Source organism: Dendropsophus ebraccatus, chromosome 12 (genome assembly GCF_027789765.1).
Source record: "Dendropsophus ebraccatus isolate aDenEbr1 chromosome 12, aDenEbr1.pat, whole genome shotgun sequence".
Classification (NCBI taxonomy): domain Eukaryota; kingdom Metazoa; phylum Chordata; class Amphibia; order Anura; family Hylidae; genus Dendropsophus; species Dendropsophus ebraccatus.
This window is the reverse complement of record NC_091465.1, coordinates 81,803,332-81,820,286: the sequence shown is the minus strand read 5'-3', so window position 1 is coordinate 81,820,286 and position 16,955 is coordinate 81,803,332. Positions and strand designations below refer to the sequence as shown.

General features: G+C 42.0%; 1 protein-coding gene across 5 annotated transcripts in view; it reads right to left on the bottom strand.

Annotated features, from left to right (window-relative positions):
- LOC138769123 (B-cell receptor CD22-like) overlaps positions 1-16,955 on the bottom strand; it is a 63,191-nt gene continuing 46,236 nt past the window's right edge. Inside the window, exons 1-10 of one of the 5 annotated variants that reach the window (XM_069947359.1) lie at positions 16,819-16,872; positions 15,583-15,699; positions 13,183-13,545; positions 11,747-12,040; positions 8,395-8,649; positions 6,521-6,629; positions 6,223-6,277; positions 4,981-5,060; positions 3,893-3,956; positions 1-842 (exon numbers count right to left, since the gene is read on the bottom strand). In XM_069947359.1, coding sequence (XP_069803460.1) covers positions 732-842; positions 3,893-3,956; positions 4,981-5,060; positions 6,223-6,277; positions 6,521-6,629; positions 8,395-8,649; positions 11,747-12,040; positions 13,183-13,545; positions 15,583-15,640 — 1,389 coding nt within the window. In that variant the 5' untranslated portion in view covers positions 15,641-15,699; positions 16,819-16,872 and the 3' untranslated portion in view covers positions 1-731. Of the gene's footprint in view, positions 843-3,892; positions 3,957-4,980; positions 5,061-6,222; positions 6,278-6,520; positions 6,630-8,394; positions 8,650-11,746; positions 12,041-13,182; positions 13,546-15,582; positions 15,700-16,610; positions 16,797-16,818; positions 16,873-16,955 lie in introns of those variants that run through there. The other 4 variants (XM_069947357.1, XM_069947358.1, XM_069947361.1 and 1 more) reach the window with 4 other exon arrangements.

The following is a 16,955-nucleotide window of genomic DNA, read 5'->3' as shown; positions in this document are numbered from 1 at the left end:
TTTAAGAATTATTACTGATTTAATACATGTAAAACCATTGGCTTAAAACAGAAAAGACTTGGAACAATGGTGACTCCAGGAGAATCCGGTATCTACTTTACGGTAGGAGAACTATAATGTCTTGTCCAAGGAGTAAAAGATTCCAGACGGAGATCCAACAAGAACATTCTGGTAGAACGCCAAGAACATTCTAGAAGAACATTCCAAGAACATTCAAAGACTTGTAGCCAAGATCAATGTTTATAACTCCGAGAACTCAGAGAAAATGGAATATATGTAAAGTTTTAAGGCTGACGCTAACACTATCCAAATGGTACAGTAATCATGGTGTCACATTTAATGGCTTGATGGACTCCTTCATGGACCAATAAATAACTTCCAATAGGTTCCTTCATGTAAAGTTGAAGAGTATTACTACTACGACTACTGTTACGTCACAATGTTATTCATGATACTGATACCAGTATTCTGGGTAATATGCAGATTAGGAAGGACTTACAAATTCTTCAGGAACTTATTACATTCTTGGAAGAGAAGTTGGGTTCTGGGCAGGACAATGATCTGAATCCAACAAGGAGTCTACATTTGACTGTGGAGAATCATAATAATTTTATCAAGTTCCCAGCCTGGACCCAGCCATGATGCTGCGGCAGGACCTGAGTTAGAGGCAATGGCGTCTGTAGAGACATCTCAGGCCACTTAGAGTCTGGGGTGTCAGTAGCACGCGATGTCTAAATCATCAGCTGGACATATTCAGTTTCTTCTGTGATTCTTGAAGTTCTTGCAATGTGATTTGCTGGAGGCAGCTCCACCGAGGCGTACACAATGGATGTTTCATTCTCCTTATACAAAAATAGAATGAAAATAAATCAAATAAATATTGTAGCAGAATCCGTATCAAATTTACCTTTAAGGGTAGAAATCCACTTGCCGGATCCCGTCCCTATACTTTCAATGGCAGACAAACATGCAGCAGGGATGTACATCCCTGCTGCGAGTTTGTCCGCAGCCCGCCCTGTTAACCTCCCGGCCGCCGGAGCTGATACTTTACCTGATCCTTGCTTCGGCGGTTCCCGGTGTCTTCAGCAAGCCGGAACGGGGACCAGGTGAAGTATAGGCTCTAGCCAGCCACCCGCCCGCAGCCCCTTTAACACCTTCCGCAGCCCCAGCCGCCCGATCGCCCCCTGCCACCGCCGGACGCCTGCCCCCTTGATAGCCCCCCCCCACAGCTCCAGCCGCTCAATCAACCCCCCTGCCCACCCCGGCCGCCCGATCGCCCCCCGCAGCCCCAATCCCCCCCCCCCCACACAGCTCCAGCCGCCCGATTGAATTTGTCCCCTTGTTCTTGCATTAAGTTTCTTCCCTCCTACAACGTATTTAGGTCTTTAACATACTGTATTTAAAGGTTTTGATCATGTCCCCTCTTTGCCCCCAGTCACCTGTCCAGGCAATATTGTTTAGGTATTGCTTACCTGGTTGGAGCTATGTTTACATATAGATGAAGCAGTTTATTAGACATCTCCTAGCACCCTAACTTTTCTATATCACTCTACTGCTTGGTCTTTTATATTTATGTACTTTAATTTACTTCTGGTGGTTTTTAAATATTTTTTTAGCATATTTCATGAAATAATTTTTTTTATATCATGTTGTAGATAATCATGATAAATAAAGACATTTTGATTATTTGAACTATGCCCATAGTTTTCGTTTGTGTACCCATGTTTACACATGGTATATACTCCGGCCGGGATTCCTTGTGGCCGCTTGGAAAACTGACATATCAGTTTTGTGTGGCTGCTATTCATTGAATAGCGGATACACAAAACTGACAGTGCAGACATTATAAAGTATGGCTCTGGCCACACATTACATTGTGTGCTATGGGTAATTGCATCCCAATTCTAAAGATATTAAGTTCATCCAGCTGGCACTGTAATACCAGCTGGGATGAAGTTCACTGACATTGGCTGTTCGTGTCATATGTAGTGTGAACCTGGCCTTAACGAGAAGTTTCCCTAAAACATTGACCTCTGAAAACACTGGGGCTAACCCATACAACTGGAGGCAATGCTATGTGCAGCCCTACTGTGATTGTGAAAACACTGAGCAGAAGTGCCTCCTTCTGTATAATTTTATACATCTCTCTGTCATCTACACCTCCAGTCTCTTTATACCTCCTATACGATGACTTCTTTCCCCTTTACTATAGTCCTAACATCTCTAGTTAACATAAGAGAAACAGATCACTGATCTCAGCCAATGACCAGCCATATAAGTGAAAGCGCTCAGTGCAGAGAAATCCTAGGTGCATTGCCCCCTGGGAAACATGAATATGCAAAAGAAGAGCCGTGGAGCCTCATTTAAGAGTCTCGAAACACAGGACTAGCCAGATATCCCTCCGGGAAGGAGCCTGCCAAGGGGGGGGGGGGGGGCTCCTATAAGGAAACCACCAAAACCACTATATTAAGTGACCCTATAAGTCAATGTAATGACAAAGGAAAAACCAAGGCCAGGTATCCATCCACATACAGCTGTTTCGGGGTGTTGCACCTCATCAGTGTGGAGCAGGATTCTGGCTAGGTGGGAGCTCCACGGGCTCCTCTTTTGCATATCTCTAGTTAACCGTATTGGTCTGTTAGTTTTACATTTGCCTATCTTGCCCCTGATTTTTTAGCCCACCCTTTTAAATCACTATTCATTTCCTTGATATCTGTCTTACCAATACCCAGTACTTTGATTGTAGTATGAGATTGCTTACAGTCAGTGCAAATACATGTCTTTATATAAACCCCTTCCTTAACCCCTTCCCGTCACTAACATGTATATAGTAGGAATGTATATATACGTTCCTGACACGGGGCTTCCTGATGTAAGCGGGAGCGCTGAAGTGAGAACGATCCCGCTCACATCAGTGTCTGGAGCCAGAGGTAATGAGAGGCAGCTGCGAACCTGCAGCTGACTCTCATTAACCCCTTAAACGCTGTGATCTACAGCGATTGCGGCGTTTAAGGTGCTTAGTGATAAAGCATCTGTCATTGAGTGATCGGGACCCCCGCAGTGTGATCACCAATCACACTGATCTATGCTATGCTATGGCATTGCATAGATGAGTATATGCAATCTAATGATTGCATATTTTACAGTAAATTAAGTGTAAAAAAGAAAAGGATAATAAAAAAAGTTTTATAAAAGTATTAAAAAAACCCTTATAAACCCCCTCCCAATAAAAGTTTAAAAGACCCCCTTCCCCATTATAAAAATAAAAATATATATAAAAAAATAAACATATTACATATCGTAGCATGCAGAATTGTCCGATCTATTAAAATATAACATTATTGTTACCGCATGATGAACGGCGTAAACGGGAAAAAAAAAAAAAAAACGCACCAGGATTGCTGATTTTATTAAATTATATATCACAAAAAAATGAAAAAGCAATCAAAATTTTTCTGTTCATTTTTCTGCCAATGTGATATTAATAAAAACTAGAGATCATGGCCAAAAAATTACAAAAAATAAAAGAAAAATAAAAGCGCTATGGCTCTTAGAAGGCGGGGAGGAATATTACATTAATCTGACCCGCACTTTTGTGCGTCAAAGGGCTCTGTCTTGAAGGGGTTAAAACTGTGCTTTTTCTAGAGGCTTTAGGCCCCTTCAGGCATCTGCTATTCCTACCTGTAGCTGCAGACCCTCTGATTTCTATTACCCCATATGTCCTATTGATGTGTGTTGGGGATCACCTGTCGTTAATGAAGAGGGGTGTGCCCTTCCGTAGAGCTGCACCTGGGGTCCCAGAATGCGGATAATTATTTTGAGGTTCTAGGTACCAATATGACCGGGGCTACAATAAATCACAGAAAAATCACACTGTACTCTTCCGGGTTACCTCATTCTGAAAGCCGTTTTTTTCTTCCTCATGATTAGGTCCAAGGGGAGAATTCCTGGAATTCCTGGAATGTAAAGCAAACTTTATTTATATAGCACACACATATTCCATAGCAGTGTACAGAGATTGTCATCACCTGAATGTCTCCATTGGGACTCACAATTAGTGTTGAACGAACCTGTAAAAATGTTTGGGTTCCTCAACACTATCCGAACCCGAATGTTCAGCATTTGATTCCCTGCAGCCGCAGAAGCTGGATACCACCCTAGGGCTGCCAGGAAAACATAGATATAGTCATAGACCATAGGCTGTATCCATGTATTTCAGCACTCCCTAGGGCAACATCCAGCTTCTCCAGCCATAGATGGGATGTGCAGCCGTTCCTTTCTCTCCATGTCGTGTTTTACAGTTCTCCCTTTTCTGAACAGCTCGCACTCCTTTATAAGACCCACATGACCAAAATTAGCAGGATATGCCTGTGCTCACATGTCAGTACCTTATGTCTTCCCCATTCTGTGTGAGCAGAAGTGGTGAGTGTATTACCTTATTCATACATGTGTTGTTTGGGGGCAGCCTTCCCCGCTGGTGGTGCTGGCCGTGTTCTGGTGGGGCATTTTGGGTCTGGTCCTGTGACATTGGGGTTGCAGGGCTATTCCTTGGCCTCCCTTCCCTGCATGTGCACGCTTTGCTGGGGTGGCGGTCACTGACCAACACGGTGTGGAGTTAGCGTAGGGACCTATGTGAACCAGGGGACCTGCACGTGGTACACGGGGCTATTATGGTTTGATCAAATTATATACAGACAATCTGGTGTTGATTTTTAAAATAGGCCTAGCGGCATTAGTATCAGCCATAGATGGGATGTGCAGCCGTTCCTTTCTCTCCATGTCGTGTTCAACATCCAGCTTCTGTAGTCAAAGCGTTGAACATTTGGGTCCGAATAACATTTCAGAACCCGAAGATTTTGAAAGGTTAGCTCAACACTACTTACAATATAACTTATACATTAAGTAACCAGTATGTTTTAAAGTGTGGGAGGAAACATAGAAGCTTCATGCAGATGTTGTATACATGATGATATAACATACCGTGCTCCGGTAGAGTGTTGCCCTGGTGCGCCATTAAAGTTTTCATACAACAGATGATCCATTGTAATCTGCTCCGATTTCTGGGACAAAATACAGATCATGAGTTCATGCATACGAATATGTTCATTCATTCATTCATGGAATTTCTTGGTTCAGAAAATTAATGGCCTTTCTTAAGAGTAATCTATCAATATTGAATCGGTGGAGTGTCTTATTCTCAGCATTACCCACGACACTCATGGGGTGTGAATGTAGTGGTTAGTACTTACCAAAAGTGTTCCAAAGGAATGACCACCAGTGAACAAGTTATGGGGTCCTGTTTGCCCAAGGCTCATTGACATATAAGGGGAGTGAGGGCTAGCCTGCCTGGTCCAATCCCATAGAAGCTATTGTTCCAAAAAAAATACTAAAAATGTTGCCACTATGATCGAAAGCTCAACCCATAAATGCTGACTTACAAAGGGAACCTACTGGTTTAAATGTGATGTCCAATTGTAAAAGAAATGGTGTATATGGATAGTTGTGTCAGTGTGAGTTGGGTAATATCCTGGATGAGGTACAAGATATCAACTGAGCCTGACTGGATATTGGAAGCCATTATTTACAGCCAAGCATCTGCCCTTTACTTTTAAAAGAACATTGTTGCCTCCCAAACCCCTTTAAGTCACCAGCAAACAGGTTTGCAGAAGTTCATTGTAATTCTTATCTTTCTACTGACTTGCCTTTCCCTTAATATAAGCAAACAGAGAATGATGATGTATCGAGAGGACTTCTCACCTCAAAAATAAAAGGAAGAGGACTACATACACTATATATACATGCAAGGGGGATGAAAATGTATGGAGAAAAGACCAAATATCGGCCTGGAGGGAGAATGGACTGCGGTCTGGAAGGGAGACACCTAGTGGCCATATGTATAGCATTGATTTAAACAGAAAACATAGAAAGTGAGGATATTGCAAAACTGCTTGTGATCACAACCCCTGTTGATTTCTGATAAAAAAAAAAAAAAACTTTGATAGTACCTCTATGGTTCTTTGTTATACACAGACAAATGTAATAGAAGAGGTGATGCTGGGGCACAGAAGGACAAACACTCAGGGAGGTAGTAGATGATAAGCAGTGGGTATGGGGGAAAGCATTTCCGGAAGATAGCGCTAAGGAAGAGAAAACATCTTCTCCCTCTGATTCTCTTGTTTATAATTTACACCTTAAAAAAAAAAAAAAGGATCTAAACAATACCTTAACATTCTCCAGAGTTTTTTTCTTCTGTATCGGAACGGACGTTCTTTGTTTTCTATGCAAAGAATGATCATATGACAATTTTATGAAAAATTATATCGTTGTACTGTAGAAAAATGTTATGAGGATTAGGGAAAGGAAGGGAAAGGGCAAGGAGCAGAAAAAAAAGTGAAATGGGAAAGGATAAGCGAAAGGAAAGGGGAATGTATATATATATATATATATATATATATATATATATATATATATATATATATATATATATATGTGTGTGTGTGTGCATATACATGTAACCTACCTCTTGAAGATGCAGACAGTTACTGCAAGAGCCATGATAGCTAAAGCCATGAATCCAGCCGTCCCTCCTATTATCAGAATGTTGTTGTGCTCCTCACTTTTAGCTGCATCTAACAAAAGTAGTTATAAAAAAAAGTTCATGTTATCGTAATGGTTATTTATAACAATTCTCATAAATCATTCTCTATGGAAAAAAAAAATATATATACATATATTTTTACATCTTTTCAAGGAAAATTAAAGAGACAACATGGTGACAGACAGTAATGGTGGAAGAAGCTATTTACTGTAATGGTTGATGCCAGAAGAATCTGCATATCTTCTTATTGTGTCGTTATTATGTGATAAGCAAAAGCTTTAACTTATACAGTGAGTACAAGGGGTGTAGATAGATCCCAGGGATGTCGCCAAAGAGGGAGTGACCAGAAAGTACAGATCAATGCTGAAAAAACTTCCAAGAAAGTTATATTTACTCTATACAACCAAATAGTCTGAGCCTGAATGACTTGTGTGGGTTAAGAAAAAAAAATCTGAGCTAAAACTGACTGCACCTTTATATGATGTAGAAACACATGTGTATTTTTATTTATTTATGGGGGTTATTGAGTATTTATGGCTAAACAGGTGTCTAGGGGATAATTTAGTGTAGTGTCACAGAGCATCTTGCAAACCCAGTGCATCAGTAACCTCTTCTCCCCACATGTCATTGACAGTATTGTCTAGTATAGTATAGTATTCAGCTTGTTTAGTATGCAGTAGGTTCAGCAGCACTATGTCATGGCACAGCTGTAAGGACAGAGTGTTGTGCTGTAGTTGGATAGGCAATGAAACAATGAAGTGTCTGTGTGTGCAACATACCCTGCTCTGTTCCCCTGAATGAGAAACAGCTCTGCACCATGGAGAGATCTCCTAATAATAGCAGTGACATCACTAACATCATCTTTTTATCACTCTGAAGGGTTAATCTAAAAAACACTGCAGGTGAATAGTATTTTTTGAAGGGGAAAAAAGAGATACACTTATGAGTTGGAGAGGTAACACCAAGCTGCATTGGCATGTCTCCTCCATCCTGCCCTCATTGATTTAGTAACAAAGCTGGGGGGTGGCACTGCCTCTCCAACTGGTAATGGGGTACTCCGGAAAAAATCCTTTTCTTTCAAATCAACTAGTGTCAGAAAGTGATATAGATTTGTAATTTACTTCTATTTAAAAATCCCCAGTCTTCCAGTACTTATCAGCTGCTGCATGTCCTGCAGGAAGTGGTGTATTCTTTCTAGTCTGACACAGCGCTCTCTGCTGCCACCTCTATCCATGTCAGGAACTGTCCAGAGCAGCAGCAAATCCCCATTGAAAACCTCTCCTGCTCTGGACAGTTCCTGACATGGACAGAGGTGGCAGCAGAGAGCACTGTGTCAGACTGGAGAGAATAAACCACTACCTGCAGGACATAAAGCAGCTGATAAGTATGAGAGTACTGGATATTTTTTAATAGAAGTAAATTACAAATCTATTTAACTTTCTGAAACTTTACTAAACTTAAACTTTACTAAAAAAGTGCACTTTTATAAACTTATAAACTTATAAACATCTGCCTGTCAGGTACAGTTGGTTGTAGCTCAGTATGTCCTAACCTGGGATGTCTACACCTCCATATGAGCTATGGAGCCGACAGAATCCCTTTAAGCAAAAAAAAAAAAAAAAAACACATATAAGGCAAAGGGTAAATCTAGAACTTGTGGAAGCAAAGGTTCAGATATGAAAGTGAGAGATTCATGTCAATGAGGGAAGGAGCCCAATATCTATCACTTTATTAAGACCCCTGCACAGGAGTAACGGCACTATTACTATAGGCTCAATGGAGTGGCGAATACTCACTGTGTGTAATGAAAGAAAACTCTGAGGAATTACCGATCCCCAGGTTATTCCTGGCAGAACAGATATACGTCTCTGAGGTCTCATTCCGCACAGTTATCTGTATCCCGCTCCCGGTTCGGGTCTTGGTTCTTCCTCCTTTATACCAGGTATATGCAGTCACTGGTGGATTGGCCTGACTAGTGCACAGCAGAGTGATGTCACCGCCATCTCTATGATCGTTCTCGACAACTAAAATTGTTACGTTCTTCGGGGTATCTGTAAGCAAAGGAACCGTTCATTAATCATTTTTTACTATTGCTTCATTTCTTATCCTCATTTTGATGGTTTTCTAATCTCTATTGTGTGTTAGTGGTATAGAACTATATTGTAGTATATTATACATGTATACAGTGTTTGTAATGTGTAGGATTTGGTGGTTGTTGTGTCACTGGGAATAGTTTTATCATTAGTAATAATTAATATACACAAGCTGGCTCCACCTTTGTATATACAGTATTATCCCTGCTGGGCTTGTTCAGTATTATCCCTGCTGGGCTTGTGCAGTATTATCCCTGCTGGGCTTGTGCAGTGTGATTCCTAGCTCTGGCTTGTGCAGTATTATCCCTGCTGGGCTTGTGCAGTTTTATCCCTAACTCTAGCTTGTGCATTATTATCCCTGCTTGGCTTGTGCAGTTTTATCCCTAGCTCTGGCTTGTGTAGTATTATCCCTGCTGGGCTTGTGCAGCATTATCCCTAGTTCTGGTTTGTGCAGTATTATCCCTAGCTGGGCTTGTGCAGTATTATCCCTAGCTGGGATTGTGCAGTATTATCCCTAGCTCTGGCTTGTGTAGTATTATGCCTGCTGGGCTTGTGCAGTTTTATCCCTAGCTCTGGCTTGTGTAGTATTATCCCTGCTGGGCTTGTGCAGTATTATCCCTAGCTCTGGCTTGTGCAGTATTATCCCTAGCTGTGCTTGTGCAGTATTATCCATGCTGGGCTTGTGCAGTATTATCCCTTGCTGTGCTTTTGCAGTATTATCCCTGCTGGGCTTGAGCAGTATTATCCCTAGCTCTGGCTTGTGCAGTATTATCCCTGCTGTGCTTGTGCAGTATAATCCCTGCTGTGCTTGTACAGTATTATCCCTGATGGGCTTGTGCAGTATTATCCCTAGCTGGGCTTGTGCAGTATTATCCCTAGCTCTGGCTTGTGCATTATTATCCCTAGCTGTGCTTGTGCAGTATTTTCCCTGCTGGGCTTGTGCAGTATTATCCCTAGCTCTGGCTTGTGCAGTATTATCCCTAGCTGTGCTTGTGCAGTATTATCCATGCTGGGCTTGTGCAGTATTATCCCTTGCTGTGCATTTGCAGTATTATCCCTGCTGGGCTTGAGCAGTATTATCCCTAGCTGTGATTGTGCAGTATTATCCCTGTTGGGCTTGTGCAGTATTATCCCTGCTGTGCTTGTGCAGTATTATCCCTAGCTCTGGCTTGTGCAGTATTATCCCTGCTGGGCTTGTGCAGTATTATCCCTAGCTGTGCTTGTGCAGTATTATTCCTGCTGGGCTTGTGCAGTATTATCCCTAGCTGTGTTTGTGCAGTATTATCCCTAGCTGGGCTTGTGCAGTATTATCCCGAGCTCTGGCTTGTGCAGTATTATCGCTAGCTGTGCTTGTGCAGTATTATCCCAGCTGGCTTATGCAATATTATTCTTGCTGGGCTTGTGTAGTATTATCCCTAGCTGTGCTTGTGTAGTATTATCCCTGCTGGGCTTGTGCAGTATTATCCACGCTGTGCTTGTGCAGTATAATCCCTGCTGTGCTTGTACAATATTATCCCTGCTGGGCTTGTGCAGTATTATCCCTGCTGGGCTTGTGCAGTATTATCCCTAGCTGTGCTTGTGCAGTATTATCCCTAGCTTTGCATGTGCAGTATAATCCCTGCTGGGCTTGTGCAGTATTATCCCTAGCTGGGCTTGTGTAGTATTATCCCGAGCTGTGCTTGTGCAGTATAATCCCTGCTGTGCTTGTACAGTATTATCCCTGCTGGGCTTGTGCAGTATTATCCCTGCTGGGCTTGTGCAGTATTATCCCTGCTGGGCTTGTGCAGTATTATCCCTGCTGGGCTTGTGCAGTATTGTCCCTGCTGGGCTTGTGCAGTATTATCCCTGCTGGGCTTGTGCAGTATTGTCCCTGCTGGGCTTGTGTAGTATTATCCCGAGCTGTGCTTGTGCAGTATTATCCCTGCTGGGCTTGTGTAGTATTATCCCTGCTGGGCTTGTGCAGTATTATCCCTGCTGGGCTTGTGTAGTATTACCCCTTCCTGGGCTTGTGCTTTCTATCTGGAGGGGATTTGTATACTGTCTTCTTGTGTTGCTATACTACATAGAGTATTTCCCTCCGGGGAAATACTTCCCTGTAAGGAAACCCCCAAAACCACCATATTAGGTGGCCCTATAAGTCAATGTAATGACAAGGGAAAACCAAGGCCAGGTAACCATCCACATAGGGCCACTTAATATGGTGGTTTCCTTACAGGAGCTGCCCCTTGGTTGGATCCTTCCTGGAGGGATATCTGGCTAGTCCTGTGTTTCAAGCCAAAAAGTGCCAGAGATTTGTAATTTAGTTCTAGTTAGTTCTTCACTTCCTGACATGGACCGCGGTGGCAGCAGAGAGCACTGTGTCAGACTGGAAAGAATACACCTCTTCCTACAGGACATACAGCAGCTGATAAGTATTGGAATGCTTAAGATGTTTTAATAAAAGTAAATTACAAATCTCTGGCCGTTTCTGATTGATTTGAAAGAAAAAAAAATAATCTTTTCTTCTTCTATAGTTTGTAGACCTATTTTTCTATTATTTTTTTTATCTTTTTTTGTATTTCCTTTGAACATCTTTAGGCCTTATTCACACAACCGGCAATCTACGAATGCGTTTTTCCGTATTGGAGTCAGATTAGTAGATTACAAGGACGCAAATCAATGTTGAAAAAATGACATGTCCTAGTGCGGACCTATACTTTTATTTTTACGGATCCTCATAGAAAGTAATGGGATCCGCTATATTTTTAACGGATTGTAACCTGTTTGGCATCCGTATTTACCTAAAAAACATGCGCATGAGTTATAATTGACATGCTGGGGGGGGGGGGGATTTACAGAAATACGGATGCACTGCGGACGCCCAATCCATAATCTTTAGCAGATTGTATGGCTGGATAGTGGGAGGAATCGACGGACTTTTTGAAATCTGAACACGTGCATACGGCCTTGGTCAACCAACTTCCCGCGGCATAGTGGTGTAGAGATGGTTGTCAATCTCGTAATGATGACTTTGTGAAATAATAAGAGACGTGATGTAAGAGTGTAGGCTACTTACATGTAACATCCAGGGTTACAGATCTCTTTGAGGTTTTTATGTTTGGAAAAGTAACGGTACATTCCAGTTGTGTTTTATCATCCTTATATGACGGGATATATGTAATTGTAGAATGTAGTCTCCATATTCCCCATTTCAGATCCTCATGTCTCGTGGTAGCCTCTAGGTCAGGTTTATTCCATGTAATGGACGGGGGGCTGGAGGGACAGGTGTGATTTATGGAGCAGGTGATACGGACCGGCTCATTCTCTATCATCTGCTCAGCTCCTTCCATCACTGGTGCAGGAGGAGAATCTGAAAGAAAGACGAGAGATGAAGTAACACTTGGATTGAGTTAATGGCAATCCCGATGTGCTCAGTTTCCCGCTGTGATTGAATGAGAGAGAGCGCATGCTTTAACTACGATCGCACACTATCGTTTTGTGGCCATCTTTTTGGAGTATAATTGTCATTTAAAACAACTTTGCAGAAAGGGATATAAGAAACACTAATATACTGGTAATAGAATGGACAGCTTGGTTCATACTGTGTTTTTGCATCGTTTTTTTTTTAAAAAAAGATGAAAAAATGGACGCAATTATGTGCAACCCATTCAGATCCGTTTTTCCATTGGCTTCCATTATAACTTTTTTCCCCTTTTTTTTGCGTACAAAAACATATGGTTGTCCACGCTTTTCTGTAAGTTAAAAGTACCGTATTTTCTGGCGTATAAGATGACTTTTTAACGCCGAAAAATCTTGTCAGAAGTCGGGGGTCGTCTTATATGCCGGGTATGGTCGCCCCATATGGTGGGGGGGGCTCAAAAATGCTTCTTCACCGTATGGGGTGACCAATTAAAAAATACAAACAGTTAACTCACCTGGGCCCGTTCCCGGCCTCTGCGCATTTTCTTCTCCCTTCCCATTCCCCGGCGCAGCCAGTGTTACGCCTGAAGCCCTCCTGAGGATCCGAGAGTCTAATCGGAGATGCTCGGCTGCTCGGGAGATCTTTGGGCGTCCCCGACGTAGTCAGTGTACGTCACATTGGCTGCGCCAGGAACAAGAGCGGAGAAGAAGACGCATGGAGGCCGGGAACGGGCCCAGGTGAGTTAACTGTTTGTTGTTTTATTAATCTAGCTGCAGTTAACCCCTGCCTGACCTCAACAGGAGTATATAAGGCAGACTCGTCTTCTACGCCCAGTCGCCTTATACGCCGGAAAATACGGTAATCACTTACATTTGAATATGTTAAACAGCATTGCAAAAACACAGTGTGAACCCAGCCCTACTGTAAGTTGACGTCAAAAATTATAATATTATGGGGGTAAAAAAAAAACAGAATATTTGCAAGTTTGGGTCAGATATGATATGTAAGTAATTGCGGTGGAGGACACTGAGCATAGCAATTATAGGATAGAGTAGAAATTGATGCCAGGATTTTATAAAATGGCCATTTACCTATGACGGAGACTTTACAGACTCTTTTACTATAGAGTTTATAGGCGTTTATCTCCTTATTGATCCCGGGGTAGATCTCCACTGCTTCTTGCACATCATTGATTCTCAGAGAACAGGAGTCCATTGGATTTCCCACCAGAAATGTTCTTCCTTTATACGTTTCTTCCACATCTGTTGGGGATCCACTATTAAACACCTTAGGATATGTTATGAGGGCATTTTTGTACCAGAACAAGGTAAAGTTTTGAGCGTTATCCGGATACTGGAGCTCACAGGGAATTTCCACACAAGAACCCTTTAAGACCTCTATAGTGTGAGGGAAGTTAAATCCCCATCCTTTGCATGATACATTATCAAAACAACCTGGGAGGAGAGAGAACAGGGAAATCATTATTTTATATGTAACTTTAAAGGGATTGTTCACCAAAACAGCTGATTTAAAAGAAAAACTACCCCTTTAAGGCTATGTTCACACACTGTTGTTTTGCATCGTTTTTTTTTTGGGGACAGCCATAATTTTGAAAGCAAAAGACGGACATCTATAAAGACAGCCACAAAATAAACATTGTGTGAACATAGCCTTATCCTGTAAGTAACCTATTACCGAAAATGCATTCCTAGAAAAGATATCTTTACATATTTAAGCCCCTGTATTTCCAGTAACAGTGTCTGGATCTAAACTGATGTGTTAATTGAAATTAAACACATTTCAAGTGTACAATCATTTCTGAAACTGTCCTATATGGAAGATATAGACTAATCCCTCATGTGTTTGCATTGTTCTGATGACCTGATGTCTTTGGTTACCACCCACTAAGATGGTCAGGCATGCTCAGTTAGGGTGGGTTCATACTGAGGAATTCTCATGATAATGTCAGCAGAATTCCGCTGTCTGTCCGCGCGCACGCCTTTCCACTGGCTCCATAGACACCATTCTATGGGCCGGCGTATTCCGCTATCCGCCAAAAGAAGTGCCGGGCGCGCCGACAGACAGCGGAATTCCGCGGACATTATCTCTGAGAATTCCTCACTATGAACCCACCCTTACACTGCAATGTCCAGGAAGTATTGGCAATTGGTCTTTACTAAGCCTGAAAGCAAGGGGGATTGTGAAAAAAAGTGTCTGCACTCTTGCACTGCAATGGCAGGGTCACAGTCCACTTTCTGGACGCTTGTCATCTTGGTGTCAAAAGTTGGTTAGCTGTTGGTAATGACTAAAGATGAACACCTCGGACCATCCAAGCATTTGGCATTCGATTATCAGCTGTTTCAGGGTGTTGCCCCTCATCAGTGTGGAGCAGGTATCTGGCTAGGTGGGAGCAATGCCTAGTAGAGCCATAAGAGAAACAGATCACTGATCTCAGGGAGACCAGCCAAACAATAACACTGTCGGCTGCTGGTTAAAGCTCAATGCAGTGAAATCGATGCCAGTGAAATCTGGTTAGTCCTCTGTTTTGAGACTCTTAAATAAGTCTCCACAGAATCTTTTTTTTTTTTTTTTGCATATTCCTGTTTCCCAGGGAGAAATGCACCTAGGATTTCACTGCATTGAACGCTTTAACCAGCAGCCGGCAGTGTTATCTTTGGCTGGTCTTCCTGAGATCAGTGATCTGTTTCTCTTATGGCTGTACTAGGCATTGCTCCCACCTAGCCAGAATCCTGCTCCACACTGATGAGGGGCAACACCCTGAAACAGCTGTCTGTGGATGGATACCTGGCCTTGGTTTTTCCCTTGTCATAACATTGACTAATAGGGCCACTTAATATGGTGGTTTTCCTACAGGAGCCACCCCTTGGCCGGGTCCTTCCCGGAGAGATATCTGACTAGTCCTGTGTTTTGAGACTCTTAAATGAGGCTCCACGGGCTCTTTTATTATGTATATTCATTATAGATTCCCTCAGTCTGTCACCCTCAGACCCTCAAACTGCTACTACTACACGCTCTAAATTCTATCATTTCCATCAAGGTCTAGTCTACTCCTATATCTACTATACACAGAGACTTTCAACTATTATCACTATACCTCCAAGCTGTGCCTGAAAAGTTCAGTAAAAAGTTCTTCAGTAAAAACTTTAACCGGTTAAGTTACTTGGACTCAGTGCTCATTGATATGCGACACTCTGCACAACATAAACACCTACAAAACAAGAGGTGCCATGTCAGTATATCCAGAGGTGGGCAACATATCACCCTTGGCCAAGTGTTCCAAACTAGACGTAACTTAATCTGAAGTGCAGATGTAACAAAATGACCATAGCAGCAGAGAGGAGTAAGGGTAAAAATGAGACCATTGTCTTTTGCTAGATGAAGGTATTAACAACATAATAGAATACAATACGTCTATATAAAAAAAAAAATAAAAAAAAAAAATGTACATTAGAATGTGAGCTCTCACCTACCCAGAGTCAAAAGCAGAAGAAAAGATCTTTTCAGGAAAAAGGAAATGTACTGGGTCATTATTGCAACATGAATTCCGTTTTCTCACGTTCCATTTAGAGAGATTATTTATTTTAGTTCTGGTAAAAAATAAAAATAATAAAAGCAAAATATAGAAATACATCCTACACATTGTATATTACTGAGAGAGAGAGAGAGAGAGAGAGAGAGAGAGAGAGAGAGAGCATCACTTGTTTGTTTGTTCAATGGGTTTTTCCGGGTACTTAAAGCTTATATTACTAAGCATACTCCAGACACATTTACTTCTATGTCCATTTTAACTCTGTCCAATACTTCTATTCTTCCCCTTTTTTATTTTTGAAGAAGAAATTCTGTGTCTATATGTACTAGTGAATCCTGTCTGGGTTACATTATAGACATACTGTATATGTTGTGCACTATACACATACAATATATACAGTAAATTATACATACAGTATATTATACATGCGGTGCCCCCAGGCTTTTCCTCCTCATTGTATAGGTTACCTGGACTTTTCTCTCTGATATATCTCTATGCAGTGCCGGTGTGTCCATACTCCCGCAAAGCGATTGGATCAGGGCACCTACTACTAATGATCACTATGATCATACTCACCTTTCCTCCATTGCCCAGCATGCATAGGTATCCCATGGCAGTGCCCCAACCCAGCTTCAAGCAACCTCTCCATACCTCCATCTATAGTCTCCAGCTCTAACCCATGGCTCTTATACAGCTTATACACTATACTCAGGCACTGAAGACCGTACACTAGAGAAGACACCAGACAGGACAGGTGTTGCACAGCACGCCCACAGCCGGGAGCATGCACACAAGCTAGAGTCAGATGACATGGGGCAATAACTGTTACATAAAGGCTCTATGTTACCCCTTACAATAGACAGCTGAAAGCTTAAGCAATAATACAATATACGCACAGCCTCGACCAGATAACTTTTATAAACAAAGAGTATCCAGTAGCTGTATATAGGATAATAACAGGTCACATACTCACAGGTCTTCTTATTGCTCCCCCGTTACTAGGACTGTGGATAATCTGCTATATTCCTGTAAATCACTCTGTTCTCTTTAGAGAAGTGGTCGGCTACAGGATATGTCTCTACTTTTTAATTTCCTTATTTACAAAAACTTTTCAACAAAACAAAAATTAAACCTTGGTGTAAGTAGCATTGCTATTAAAGTATCTGAAATGTCTGACCTTTCGGAGGGAGGAAACATACAGAGTATTTCATGTCTCTATGATGAAGAAATCATACGGGGGGATATGCGTCACTGTGGACTATAGCGGTGGAGCCCATAGACATGGGCAGTGGGAGGAGCTGGCTGCTGACCTTG